Genomic DNA, 14,351 nt, shown 5'->3' with positions numbered 1-14,351 from the left:
TGTGCACCAATGAAAACAACCCATGCACAAAGTGCCCAGTCAAATGCAGCACAGTTATAAGGTGCAATGAATGGGAGATCATATTGATACAAGGAACATAACTGGGGTGTTCCTACCTTGTCGAAGAGGGGTTGGTAGAGAGCGGCGTACTTTCTCTCCAGTTCATGGACCTCTTCGTAGAACTTGGCCTCAATGTGGGCGCATTTCACTTGTAGGTTCTTTAGGGCGTTGACCCGTCTCTTCACTACCTTTGGTAAGCTGGAGACGGGGAAAGAAAAACGTCAGGATTCCACACGGTGAAAAAGTACATCTTGACTGTCCCCAAAGATGGTGTATATAACAAGATACTGGAGCCTCCGCTCTGACAATGGGAATAAACGTCCAACGAATGACAAACACTTACGCATGCAGACCTATGCATACGGACGCTTTTATGCAGAGCAACACAGTGCCAAGGAGAATGACTGCATGACCTTTTACCCGCCGCTAGGAATTCAACCATTGGACCAGGAAGTAGGACTACTTCCACTGACATTGAGAAAAACTAACAACGTTTTATGTAATGGCCTGGTCACCTCAGGTCTGGCGTTACGCAACCACAGCCAAGCCCCTCTGGCACAGCACCCCACTGATGGGACGCTAGGAGATCTGAAGTACTGGCATCCACTGACAGGAAAAAACATTATTAAATAAGGGACCAGAACCACATTAACACAGCTTTGSCAAGAATTCACATTTCTCTATGAATCTTCAACTTAAAACAAGCTCTGGGGCAGTATGTACCAAACATCTGAGTGCTAATTCAGGATCACATTTAGTAAAATAACAAGTATAGGGTTGACCTGATCCTAGATCAGCACTRTTACATTGACGCTTGATATCAGGTCATTGTAACTCAACCACAGATGTTTGTGATCATTGAACCCCCACCAGCCTAGCCATGCTCCTCCACAACCACTAGGACGGGGGGAGGGCTCCCACACAACCACTAGGACGGGGGGAGGGCTCCCACACAACCACTAGGACGGGGGGAGGGCTCACAAACACTAGGATGGGGGAGGGCTCCCACAAAACCACTAGGATGGGGGAGGGCTCCTACACAACCACTAGGACAGAGGGGGGGGGGGGGGGGGGCTCCTAAACAAAAAATGTAAAGGTGCAGAAGTGCGCACGCATCACAGCCACACGCTCCAATGGTGAGGGCACAATTAATCTGTTGATGTTGAGGCCAGAAAAACCACAGCCACTTCCATTAATCAAGATGACAGAATGTCCTGCGCTGCAATACTTTGGTACGACGTTGGGCCAAGAAACCCATGCCAAGAGCAGCTTGACTCATTTAAAAATGGCATGTTTCTACACAGATTTTAGGGTGTCCACTCACTCTTTCCTGAGTGGGTGAAAACATGCTTTGGTGGTGATAAGATGTCCCTTCCTTATGTTATAAAATACATTGTACCAAGACAAATTATTCTTCATGTTCTGAGTCCTTGTGTGGGGTCTTTCTATAACATTATATTCAGAAAGTCAGGTGTGGAAAGCGTTCCACAGGGATGCTGACCCATACTGATGCCAATGCTTCTCACAGTCGTCAAGTTGGTTGGATGTCTTTTAGGTGGTGGACCATTACTGATACACAAATGGAGTGTGAAAACCCCAGCAGCGTTGCAGTTCTTGACAAACCGGTGCACCTGGCACCTACCATACCCCGTTCAAAAGCGCTTAAATCTTTTGCCTTGCCCATTTAGCCTCTAAAAAGGCACACATACCTTGTCTCCATTGGATTTAACAAGTGACATAAGGGATCATAGCTTTCACCTCGTCGAGRTGTCATGGAAAGCGCAGGTGTTCTTAAWGTTTTGTACACAGTGCTCGGTTGACACTTCAGTGATGTATATCATTTTTTTTCATTTCTAAAAAGATTCACTTCAAATAAGAGTATACTAAAATAGTACATGTCATGTCTCAACATCCATCTTACCTCTATTGTTTTATGTCCTGTGGATTTGAGAAGATGGTGAGCTCAATGGGAAAGTGAGCCTGTCAGGTATTCAAGTAGCCTTAATTCTTACACAGGTGACAATGCAATTTAACCATTTTACCCTCGGGCTTCCATTGATTTAGTCGCCCTAATTCTGGCCACCCTAAAAACGAAAATAACTTGAACGGGTTATGATAGACAAGGTTAGGACCACAATTAACATTTTACCCATTGGTCAAAAGGTGCGTTTTTGAGGGAGCCATAATACCATCTGCATTGGGTCAGATCAGGGGTATGTATCAASGGTCTGAGTAGGAGTTCTGATTTAGGAACAGTTTTGCCTTTTAGATAAGGAATAAGAATACATGGACAGGGAGACCTGATCCTAGATCAGCAACGCTACTCCGAGAATGATACATAGGGCCTCGGTTCACAGATGCGGAGARCGCTTTTAAACAKGTTTCACTGCAACACCAAATCAAGAGGTGCACAACTGGGTCRAGAACACCTAGTGCCTAGGCATCATGTCTTTCTGTGCCATAGCTCTTTAGTGAAGTCATTGGCCAAGGAGTCAACTCCAACTCACCATGGCCAAATCATTTGCATATTAAAGGACAACCCAGCACAGAGCAGACCTAGAGGACTACAGTTATGGGACATCGCTTTAAACGGGAATGCAGCAGCTTCTCATCACTGTAGCAGTGGCCTTCTTTGAATACTGTAACTAGGCAACCTTCCTTGAGGAAATCCCTGAATGAAAAGCATTACCTTCACATACCCAATCACGCGCAGATAAGTGATTACCTCAAGGATGAGAGAACCAGAGGATGAACTTTTAAATCACCATTTTGTCAACCTATACTATAAATAGTAGCTGAGGTTTTGGTCAGTCGACCTTAAAATCAGAGCAACGGAGTGTGTAGAAACTTTCAGTTTTCCCTCTAGCACCTTCAAAATCGGTTTGGGTGTAGGTTAGATTCAGCCTATTATCAACCTGAACAACCAATACTCATTTTCCACAGACATGTCAGAGGGGTGTACCAGCGAATTGAGGATAGAACCAGAAGACAAGGAACATTCTGGCACCGAAGACATAGCACTGGCCTTGTTATCCCTCCATAACATACATACACGGGTACAGGGAGAAAGCGTGCATGCCAAGAACGGAGGTTTTGAAAGTATTATATATAAATAAATAGCAAGACCACTACCTCAGTGAGAAGAACTTCTGTTGGAGCCTTAACTTCTAAAGCAGGGCTGCATAACTAGGCTAGTCCCCCAGAGCTGCAGAATGGGACAGAGTCAGGCGATGGTCAGTCGCAGGAACACTGAGGAAATCGTAGATGCAGTCAGCCACTGTCCGTCACCTCAAATCAACTATGTCGGACGAGTACATACAGGACCTAAAACAGAGTGGGTTTTCTGATGGACAATCTGTTGTCCATCCAACTGAGGACTCCCATTGAAAAAGGATTGTCTCGATCCACAATCTGTATGGCTGTAGCCTCAYTGTCTCTCCTGGTTGGGGTTCTCACCTCTCCATGTATCCTGACGGCGAGCCCACCAGGCCGTCCAGCCTCTCCTGCAACGCGGCCAGAATCTGTGGGTTCTGCATCATCTGCACGGTGAGCTGACGAGCTGAGGGGAGACGGACAAAGCCAGGCACTACCGTCAGACARKGACAGCCATTCACAGCATCAGACACCATACGGACAGATAGAGACGGAAGGAGGGAGTTCTACATAAGAAATTCTAGGGCGGGCAACTCCAAGTATTTTTAGGTCAACTAAGGACAGACAAAGTTAAAAATAATAATAATATCTAAATCAAATAAAGGGCCGGGTTGTTGGTCAACATGTTGCTCCATTCGCTTGTCTCCTTTCCTTCATCTTCACTGATCTGACAGTATTGAACAGGTGGAAGAATGCTACTGCCAAAACACTGCCACCCGTCAAGCCTCTTCAGATTGGTGCAGACGAATGAGAGACAAGGAAAGGAAGTCACTTCACACTACTGACACAGAGCCCTGTGTTTCCMCCACAGAACATCTGACAGACTGGGATGCAATGCTCCCAGAGAGCGACCAGGAAGACCGCAAAGGGTATACTGCTCCCCTGCCTCGCCAAATTTTCTTCCAACACTGAACCAGTTCCAAAATAATGACATTTCTATCAGAGTAAGACGGTGATAAAAATGTGCTTAGTGATCAACAGTCAGTTGGTCAGACTGTTCGAGCCTCTGCTTGAAGACTCAGGTTGGACTAGAGCCCATTGAGGGAGCATTATAATCAAAGTCTTCCCTTCCACCAAACTTATTCCTAAAAGCTGTTAGAGAGACATTTCCAAAGCGGAGAACAAACGCTTTGCCCATGGGACGAGGCAGAGGGCTGCTGCATAATTTACAGTCAGCAGGTATACGCTGCCTGCCTTGATTTACCTACGCCACGCTTAAACTCCGCACGCCTTGGATTTGAGGGCCCTGCTGTGCCTGTCCCAACAAAACCTCCCCTATTCCCTAAAGAGCTTTACTGTTGAGCAGGGTCTATAGTCAAAAGTAGTGCACTATAGGGGGAATAGGGTGCCGTTAAGGACGAAATGGCAAACTCCTCKGCTGAGTGACAACTCAGTGCTGCGGCGGAGCGGGGACAGGGATGAGTGGGAAGGCAAAATGTTCTGAAWCGGTTCTAGACAAGGGACGTTTCTACTGATGACGAGTGTCATTACAGAAATCGGGCGATAATTAGGATATTTGTTAGYCTCTGGCCGTATGAAAGCCTCTGTCAAGTGTGTGTGAGATCATTGTGACATATCACTGTGGGAGACGATAAGCATTTCTGGGTTATAAATACCTGGGGCAGAGAGACATCTAATTCAGTCTACAAAGAACTGCCAGTTAAACCTCATTAATAAACAACGCATGATTCCTAATCATTCATGGACAGGTAAAAACATTCAGATTTCAAACCTAGACAATGTGGGCACAGAGGATTTTAATTCAACTGTCATTCTAACATTAACGACTGACCAGCAAGCAGAGGCTCATGTCAAACTGATTCAGATTTCACTGTTGGTTGTTCAGTTGAAGTCAAATCCACGGTGGGCACAGACATCTAACGTTTAACAAACCCAGTCGCTTCCTCGGTGGGTAGTGCTGAGCCTTACCTTTGCTGTTGACGTCCTCTCCAGTCTCCTCCTCTTCCACGTCCTCCACGTCCTCCAAATCTGCCGGGTCCAGCTCAGCCTGGTCCTTACTGCACACACAGACACACACAGAGACCGAGAAAAAAAGAAAAATCAGCCAAAACCAGACACCTGGGCTTATTCAGAATGGAATTTTACAAAAGCAATGACTGTTTAGATGGCATGTGATTATATCTATTGTGTAGAATGGGGAAACTCAACTCTAATAATTACTTAGATACAAAAGGAGGGGTGTGTCAGACAATACTAATACATAGAGGTCTCCACACAGGCTAGGAGGTAATGTCCCAGAGAGTGAACAGGGACACAGCACAAAGGGTATACTGCTCCCCTGCCTCACTGAAGTTTCATCTAACACTGGATTTAAACCCGGTTCATACTGATCCAGAACAGGTTCCGAACCAGTGCAAAAAAATACATTTCTATCTGAATAAGCCCCAGATCAACATAATGACAACCATGTGGCGTCAGGCTAAAATGCTAGCATCCACCCTGCAGTTAGTCATGGGGTAAAATAGGGTGAGTTACCCCTAGACACTGATCTTGAGTCAGTTTTGCATTTTCCCCCCACTAGTGGTTAAGGTTAAGATTGGGTGAGAAGAAGTTGATGCTAGACCTGTATATAGGGGAAACTTCACCCAGAGGCCTGCAGTCAGTCAGGACGTATATAATAAAGGCAGATGAAGGGATAAACAGTTGACTGTCTGCCTGTTCCCTGTGGTGTGAGACAGCCACAGGCCTGCTGGACCAGGGTCAAGGCTCATTACTCAAACTCAGGGAGGTGTCTGAGTGGCGTGGATGAGCCACGTAACCCGACCCAGCCATGGCATCCCAGTGGCTGAAGTGAGCCGGCGTAACCCAAGCCCAGCCATGGCATCCCAAGCAGCCCAGGCTGAGTAAACAGCCACGTCCGAGCCACAGCCCAGCGAGGAAACGTCTCCGCAGTGAGATCGACACTGGCCATCCTCTGCATCAGATACCAGGGAAGAGGACTGCTCAGCTCTGCGGACGTAGGACCAAGCAGCTCAGAGTAAGAGTGCTATCTAGGATCAGGGCCCCATGTTATTATATTAACGTGCTCTAAAAATAAACACTACCAGACGCTTGATAAATACACCACCGGTGTCTAATATACAGCTACTAGAAGCCAAATTGATAAAGGATAAAGGCATTCCTAAACAGTATGTGCATTGGACTAATGTCATGATTTCACCAACACTCCTGTGCCATTATCCAAATAGTTTTTGGTACATGATGGATGCCTTGGGTGAACAAATCAGACTGTACTTGGCTGCATGATTGTTTCCTTGCTAACCAAGAGCTCCACAACGATCCTGAACTTGACAGGTTAGTGTGCTGATGGGGGCCTCGTTCTGGAATAACCTGGAGGTGTGACCACAAACATTGGCCTGAATTGGGTGGAAATCACCCACATGGACATAAACACACATGCATTTCACTATATGCATATTTCTGCCTGAGACAAGCTGGCTGAGCTGCACTTGAGGTATAAACCTACAAAGGTTGCTTTAGTTTCCCTTTGCGAAACGTTATGCTGCGCACTAATGAATGTGATCGTGTTTACCAACATTTCAAATCCAGGTTGGCTTCCTGGCCAGGCTACACACCATAGCAGGTACAGCCAAATTGACAGCGCACGAGACCTCAACACACCTCCAGCTAAACCAATGACTAAAGGGGGAGTAATTGGGCCCTATTAAATCCATGATGCAGAGAACACAGATGGAAACACTGACTCCAGACATAGGGGAATCAACTAAAATCAAACATGAATTTAAATGAGTAGGGATCAACTAAATTAATTGAAATTGAATTAGCAGAAGTTAATCATAAGACATAAACAGAATGCATCTGAACTTTCTTAAAGGCAACGAGAATTTCCCTTCTCAGTATGTTGCGGTTCGCGCATCTACCACTTTGTAGCTGTTAGCAATGATGATATTTAAAAAGTACTCTGGTAGACACACAAAGGCTTTCCCAAGAACATTCTAAATGAAATGCTAACTACAAAGTAGCATATGCTGACCTGGCAGAATTATATTATTATTGGCATCAATCCAGTGGGTATTTGTTTTGCAAACTACCGTCAAGTGTTGGCACCAAGAAACACCAAGAAATGTAAAGGAAAAAAAACAGAATTTTTAAGGCCCTAGGTAACGATGCAGAGGTGGGATTGTTTTAGTATGGGACACTAATGCAATAAGTGTCTTTCCTTGCAGCACAGAACGCAGGCTGCACAGCCAATCAAATGGAGAGGATGCACTTACTTGTCCATGTCTGCCATCTTAGCCAGGTCTCGAGTGATGCTGCTGGAGGGAAGGGAAGAGACAGTTAGACAATGTATGATACATGCTACTTGACACAATTGTTAATTCACAGCAGGAAATCGATATGTTCAATAAACAAAGGGCTTCTGCGAATAGATTATTTATTGAAATAGGCCCTAATGACTTATTTGCAAGACTAGCATTACATCGTCTTGTTTGATGGTAGGTTTACAACAGGCAAATAATATCATATCCTTAAGTTCAATAGAGCAATAGAGTTGAGGACATCTCCATCCCAGTGTGTAGCAAACTGACATTAGGAGCTTGTGGACTAAAGCACCCACGGGAGGGCTGAACATCTGATTCCAAGCACTCTGCTTTCTTAGAGCAAAATGGCCACCAACTGTAATCCTACCCCCGTTTCTCCTCCCACTCCCAGATGAAAACAAAAAAGGGCTGTTTTTGGCTCCCTGTCATGTTGGTTAGTGAAAATGGTACATGAAAGAACTCCCAAGCGCCAGCTCACTGACAACCCTGTAGCTGTGCTGAGGCAAAGTAATATAAGCCTTAGTTAAATCGTCCTACATATCTCAACCTCTTGCCCATCTCATTTGGTGGGCAGAGATAATCTGTGCTCCGCAGTGTGCCATGGGCTGGGGCTTTGGATGCTGGTGACACTGGGGCTGCCATCTGATAACAGCACCAAAGCAAGGCCCTGTTTAGACCTGTACCCCCCACCCCAATAAACTCCTGGCATGGAGGAGAGCGCAGAGGGGGACTGGAGCTATGTAAAGCACCAATCCTAGAGGGGGTAGAGACCGCAGCTAGTAGTTCACCCATCGGTCCAACAGGCCTTTCACACAGGGCCAGTGACCCTTAACACAATTGAAGAGGTACACAGCTGGATCCACTCAGACTTGAACTTTAACCATACAGGCTGTTAAGAGGCCATCACGAAAGGTTGACAATTAAAAGCCACTTAGTCCAATCACATTAGGCATTGAATTAGGCTCCAGACCCCCCCCCCCCCGGGGGAGAATGTTTACCACAGGGTTGGTACACATGGAGAAACACAAGAGCCAGATCAGCTTTAGCTCACACCAGTGTCTGATGCAACCACAGCAGTGACCGAACCTCCAAAGACTTTAGGTGATGGATTTGCTGGAGGGTTCTCCTTACCACTGTGGTATTAGGTTGACGGTGGTCTTCAAATGGGCCTAAAAAAAGTGGTGAGTTATATACAAAGTGTCTGGTATCCCCAAAATGTGGTGAACTCAACTAATTACAAAATGATACCACATCTTAATAGCTGCCAGGTGCCAGATGCTAATATATGCATATTATTATTATTACTGTTGGATAGAAAACACTCTGAAGTTTCTAAAACGTTTTGAATGATGTCTGTGAGTATAACAGAACTCAATGGAAGTGGAAATTTTGAGTCTGGTCGATATTCAACTCATCGCCTGTTCAAATCCCTGTAAGATATGGATCTGTTTGCACTTCCTATGCCTTCCACTAGATGTCAACAGTCTGTAGAACGTCGAATGAAGCTTATGCTGTGTTGTGGGCCGGATGAGAGGGGAATGAGTCAGTGGTCTGGCAGATTGCCAGTTCCTGGTCACGCGCTTTCTCATGATATCGCCTTGCGTTCCATAACTTCTACAAGACACGAAGGAATGCTCCGGCTGGAACGTTTATGGATATATGATAACATCCTGAAGATTGATTCTCTACTTAGCTTGACGGTTTATTCGACCTGTTGTATAACTTTGACGGTTCCGTCCGAGTTCTCCTGGACCGGCGCGAGCGTTTGGATATGTTTACTAAACGTGCTAGCAAAAGCAGCTACTTGGACATAAATACCGACATTATCGAACAAAACAACAATTTATTTGGAACTAGGATTCCTGGAGTGCATTCCGATGAAGATTCAAAGGTAAGGGAATATTTATGATGTATTCCGTATTTCTGTTGACTCCAACACGGCGGAGAAATTTTGTTATTTCTGAGCGCCGTCTCAGATTATTGCATGGTGTGCTTTTTCCGTAAAGTTTTTTGTTATCCGACACAGCGGTTGCATTAAGAACAAGTGCATCTTTAATTCAATGTAAAACATGTATCTTTCATCAACGTTTATGATGAGTATTTCCTGTTATTTGATGTGGCTCTCTGCAATTTCAGAGGCATTTCTGAACATGGCGGCAATGTAAACTGAGATTTTTGATATAAATACGCACATTATCGAACAAAAACATACACGTATTGTGTAACATGATGTCTATGAGTGTCATCTGATGAAGATCAAAGGTGTGATTCATTATATCTCTATTTCTGCGTTTTGTGACTCCTGTCTTTGGCTGGGGAAATGGTTGTTGTTTTTTGGACTTGGCGGTGATCTAACATAATCATGTTGTGTTTTCGCTGTAAAGCATTTTTAAATCGGACACGATGGGTAGAATAATAGATGTTTCTTTCATTTGCTGTATTGGACTTGTTATTGTGTGAAAGTTAACCATTTCCCAAAATATTTTTTTAATTTCCCACGCTGCCTTTTCAGCGGAATGTTGTGGGGTGTCCTAGAAAGGTTAACAGTGCTGATGTAGACCTGGCCTGCAATGTCTGAAATGCACGACTGTCTCCATTTTCAGCAGCTCCTCTTCTCTCTCACCTTCCTAATGGCTTGTGCCCATTGGTTAAGAATCGCACAGGCTGCCCATCACTCACCTGCAGTTTAAATAGGCCAACTGAAAAGCTGTCCAAAAATCAAATGTTAAGCAGCTGAAGGGGAGATTACCAGGCAGAGGGACCAAAAAGAGGATAATTCCAGACCAAATCTTTGGTCATTGAAATTACAAAACCACACACAGCACTACCATAATCATATTTTTGAAAGTGTGAACAATACCATTTGGATCGACCTGTAAAACACTATGAGACCACATTACGACGTCTGGCCAGGGAACAAATCAAACATTCCCCACCAATAGCCAATGCCAGAGCTCTTAATAACCATAAAAAGCTTGAAAATAGCAACACCATTCAAATACAGACACACTGAGTGCATTTCAGTCTGACATTGATACTGGGCTTTCCTCTGATGAAATAGATTTAGGAAGATCCAAACTGCATCTAAAACAGTCCTACTAGGCATGCCACTAACGCTTGAGGCATGTTGTTGATATATCGATGTGTAAAGAACGCACCACTGTCAGAGCAGACTAGAATCATAACTCGAGATAGTGTTGGGGAATAGTGAACTACATGTATACTGAACAAAAAGGCAACAATTAACGATTTTGCTGCATAACAGTTCATAAGGAAATCAGTCAATTGAAATACATTAGGCCCTAATCTATGGATTTCACATGACTGGGCAGGGGTGCAGCCATGGGTGGGCTTGAGAGGGCATATGCCCACCCACTGGTGAGCCAGGCCCAGCCAATCAGATTGAGTTTGTCCCCCACAAAAAGGATTTGTTACAGACAGAATTACTCAGTTTCATCAGCTGTCCAGGTCTCATCCAATCCCGAAGGTGAAGAAGCCAGATAYGGAGGTCCTGGGCTGGCCTAGTTACACGTGGTCTGCTGTTGTGAGGCTGGGTGGACGTACTTCCAAATTCTTTAAAAATGACATTGGCGGTGGCTTAAGGTAGAGAAATTAACATTAAATTCTGGCAAGAGCTCTGGTGGACATTCCTGCAGTCAGCATACCAACTGCACACCCCCTCAACTTGAGACATCTATAGCATTGTGTTGTGACAAAACTGTACATTTTAGTGGCCTTTTATTGTCCCCAGCATTTAATTGACTTCTTGACAAGACACCTGTCAGGTGGATGGATTACCTAGGCTACCTGGGGCAGCAGGTAGCCTCATGGCCAAAGCTTTGGGCCAGTAACCGAAAGGTTGCAAGAGCGAATCCCTGAGCTGACAAGGTAAAGAAAATTGGTGGTTCTGCCCTTGAACAAGAGGGAACCCACTGTTCCTAGGCAGTCATTGTAAATAAGAAGTGTTAACTGTCTAGCCTAGCTAAATAAAAAAAATATAGGCAAAGGAGAAATGCTTATTAACAGGGATGTAAACAAATTTGTGCATTTAATTGAAATAAGCTTTTTGTGTGTAAGGACAATTTCTGGGATATTTTATTTCAGCTCATTACAMATGGGACCAAAACTGTACCTGGGTTTATATTTTTGTTCAACTAGTAACTTAGCATTTTGCAGTAAACTTCCAGTGTGAAGTAATTGATAGCAGGGGCAACTATTTTAAGAGTAGCTTCCAACACTGTCAGTGAGTTTTGTTTCCGCAACAGTTCCAGGAAAACCTTTCAATCAATTGACTACTTAAACTCTTCATGCCAGTTTCACAAAGGGGTCATTAGAACTCAAATTGATGGGGTCATAAAAATGCCATGTGTTCATGAGTAGCAGATGTCTGCCTCAAAACAAAAAAGACAAAGCATCTGAGACATCAATACCAGAACAGCCATCATCCATAGCACGATCAAAAATGGTTTAATTCTAACTTATACCATTAWGGCATTTTCTCTCAAAMAAAAATGTAATGTCGCCTTAGCAGGAGTCATCAGGACCAATATCCATTCTACARGTTGCGACAATAGTTGGTTCACCCTCATTTCTTGACAAAAGTTAACCATACAAATCACAGCCAAGTAGGCTGTAGCAGTCAAAAAAACGATCTAGCTATAGACTATAGCTAGCTTAAACTGTGGCTAAAGGTAGAATGTCTAACGAATCATTTCTAGTTGTGTTGCATTGATAAGCATTGGCAGAAACAAAGGCAGCTTTAGATGTGATATCAGCTGAAACATTGTTATTGTTTGAGTGTAACTAACTCAATGCATTACTAACAAATTGAAAATAGCAAGTCTTCAGTGACTGAAATCCCCCGATGGTACACATACATCCCTTCAACGAGCCTTTCAAACCCAGCGACCACGTGTTGCATGCTCAAGGCAAGCTATGAGCAATGGCTCTCACCCACAAAGAAAGCCGGCAGCCAGCTAGCTGTTAAGCAGCATATGAATTTAGCTAACTACATAACCTACCATTGAAACGTACAAATTACACCATTCCGTCGTATCTAGCTAGTTAGCTACCACATGACCTATAATGGATACATTTGCGGTAACGTTAGCTAACTGGTTGTGCATGTTTTCAGCTAGCTATCTACTTATCCAGCAAGTTAACTAACGTTATCTAGTTACAGCTACCTAGCTAACGTTAGTTTGGCATACGCACTTTCATTGGGCAAGTATCAAGTGACAGTCCATATTTAACTGGCAACGTGACCTGCTGGGCAAATATTGGAACCCTCAAATAATATTAAAAACCAAAATAAGAGAACCGTTAGCTAGCTATGTGGCTATCGAAATAAGCCAGCCAACTACAAACATGTCAAAAGTCACGTGAAAAGACGGAGACATACGCGTTCCATTTTAGAGTGTAGCCTGCTAGTTAGCTCGAACAGTGATCAGACACAGAAACTTGTACCCGCCACATCTCCCATCACTTACCTACCCTCCCTAAGGCTAGTCAATAAATAAGGTCAAGTCTAAATAAAAAAACACGACATCCGATTAAACCAATATCTGAATGATGCAAATTACGATGAATTGTCACAATAACGTTACGGCGTTTGTATTTACAATACAACGTCTCGAAAGGGCGGAAAATTAGCAATTTTCATCATCATGCATGTATCGTTAGCTAGCTAACGCATCATGGTGGAGCCTCTCGTCTCTCAATGGCTGCTACTAGCCATCCGGCTTAGTTAGCTGGCAAGCTACCGTGCTATTCTTCCCGACTACATCCACACAAATATTTAGTTCAAGACGATAAGAACAACCCCATATTCGTACCCATCAAAGAGTACAATATATATGCGCCACTCTGTTGTATTGCTAAAGACCAAGCTAAGGTGATTTCAAGTCATTCTCTTACCTTTAGCTGGCGGCTTGACTAGGTGGATCTACGCAGTGAAGCGGTCCCAAAGAAAAAGACTCCGCTCTTATGGCGGTAAAAGAGAGAACGATCCCGCCGCTTGCGCTCATATACATCAAGCGTCATCACGTAAACCAGGGCAACGTTAAGTCTATGGGAGGGGCCGGTAAAGAATATTTGTTGAAGTGTTCTGTCACCATCGTCATCAGATATGTCTAGTCATTCCACCATAAAACAATTTCTTCTGCAAGATGCATGTTTGCATCATATTTTATGTCACCATGCCAACCTGACCATAGCAACGTGCAATTTCCCTGGGTCCCAGACAATATGGTCYAATTAGAAGGGTGATTGTGGGGGATTAAAGCAAACCATGACATATATTCACCTAGACTTGTCTTGAATGCTGGTACCATGAGTTGATATGAATCAGAAAGAGCCTTTGGTCATAGAATTGATCCTCAAAAGGCTTCATTTTGATCGCCGGTTATGCCAGGCCCATAGTCTACCTGTTTAACCGATGTGAGCGTTCTCCTGCCCAGAGGCCCAGGCTTTTGTGATACTGTCAATTAGAAACGTTATTTCTGAAGCACATGCTCCACGGTTCGAGTCCCCCAATGCAGCTTCCAGCTGCCTGCTATTACTGGTGGCAGCAGTGGGATTTGTAGTTCTCTTGCACATCGGAGAAGCTGCTCTGTACGCTAGGTGGACACTTCAGGATAGAGTGAATACTGCCCACAGCCTGTGAGGAAGGATAGTCAGTGGTGGTGATTTGATAATCCTAACCCTAGCAACACCATAAGAGTTGTTAACTCATGTAGTAAACTAATATTGCATTGTTTGCTCTTGACTCCAGACTCAGTTTTAGGCAACATGTGAGGATTACAGTGTGAATCATACAAGAGGCCTATAGACTGA

General features: G+C 44.2%; 1 protein-coding gene and 1 non-coding gene across 2 annotated transcripts in view; both read right to left on the bottom strand.

Moving 5' to 3' along the window:
• The window catches only part of LOC112077170 (nucleosome assembly protein 1-like 1-B), a 19,835-nt gene extending 6,310 nt beyond the window's left edge, over positions 1-13,525 (bottom strand). Inside the window, 5 exon segments of the mRNA XM_024143745.2 lie at positions 117-258; positions 3,517-3,619; positions 5,143-5,231; positions 7,470-7,508; positions 13,434-13,525. Of these exon segments, the coding sequence (XP_023999513.1) occupies positions 117-258; positions 3,517-3,619; positions 5,143-5,231; positions 7,470-7,486 (351 nt within the window). The 5' untranslated portion in view covers positions 7,487-7,508; positions 13,434-13,525.
• LOC112077173 (small nucleolar RNA SNORA57) lies at positions 3,015-3,151 on the bottom strand. Its single transcript, XR_002895354.1, has one exon. It is a non-coding gene; the product is annotated as a small nucleolar RNA SNORA57 (small nucleolar RNA).
• Positions 13,526-14,351: the final 826 nt, after the last annotated feature.

Source organism: Salvelinus sp. IW2-2015, unplaced genomic scaffold (genome assembly GCF_002910315.2).
Source record: "Salvelinus sp. IW2-2015 unplaced genomic scaffold, ASM291031v2 Un_scaffold4354, whole genome shotgun sequence".
Lineage (NCBI taxonomy): Eukaryota > Metazoa > Chordata > Actinopteri > Salmoniformes > Salmonidae > Salvelinus > Salvelinus sp. IW2-2015.
This window is presented reverse-complemented; position numbering and strand designations above follow the sequence as displayed.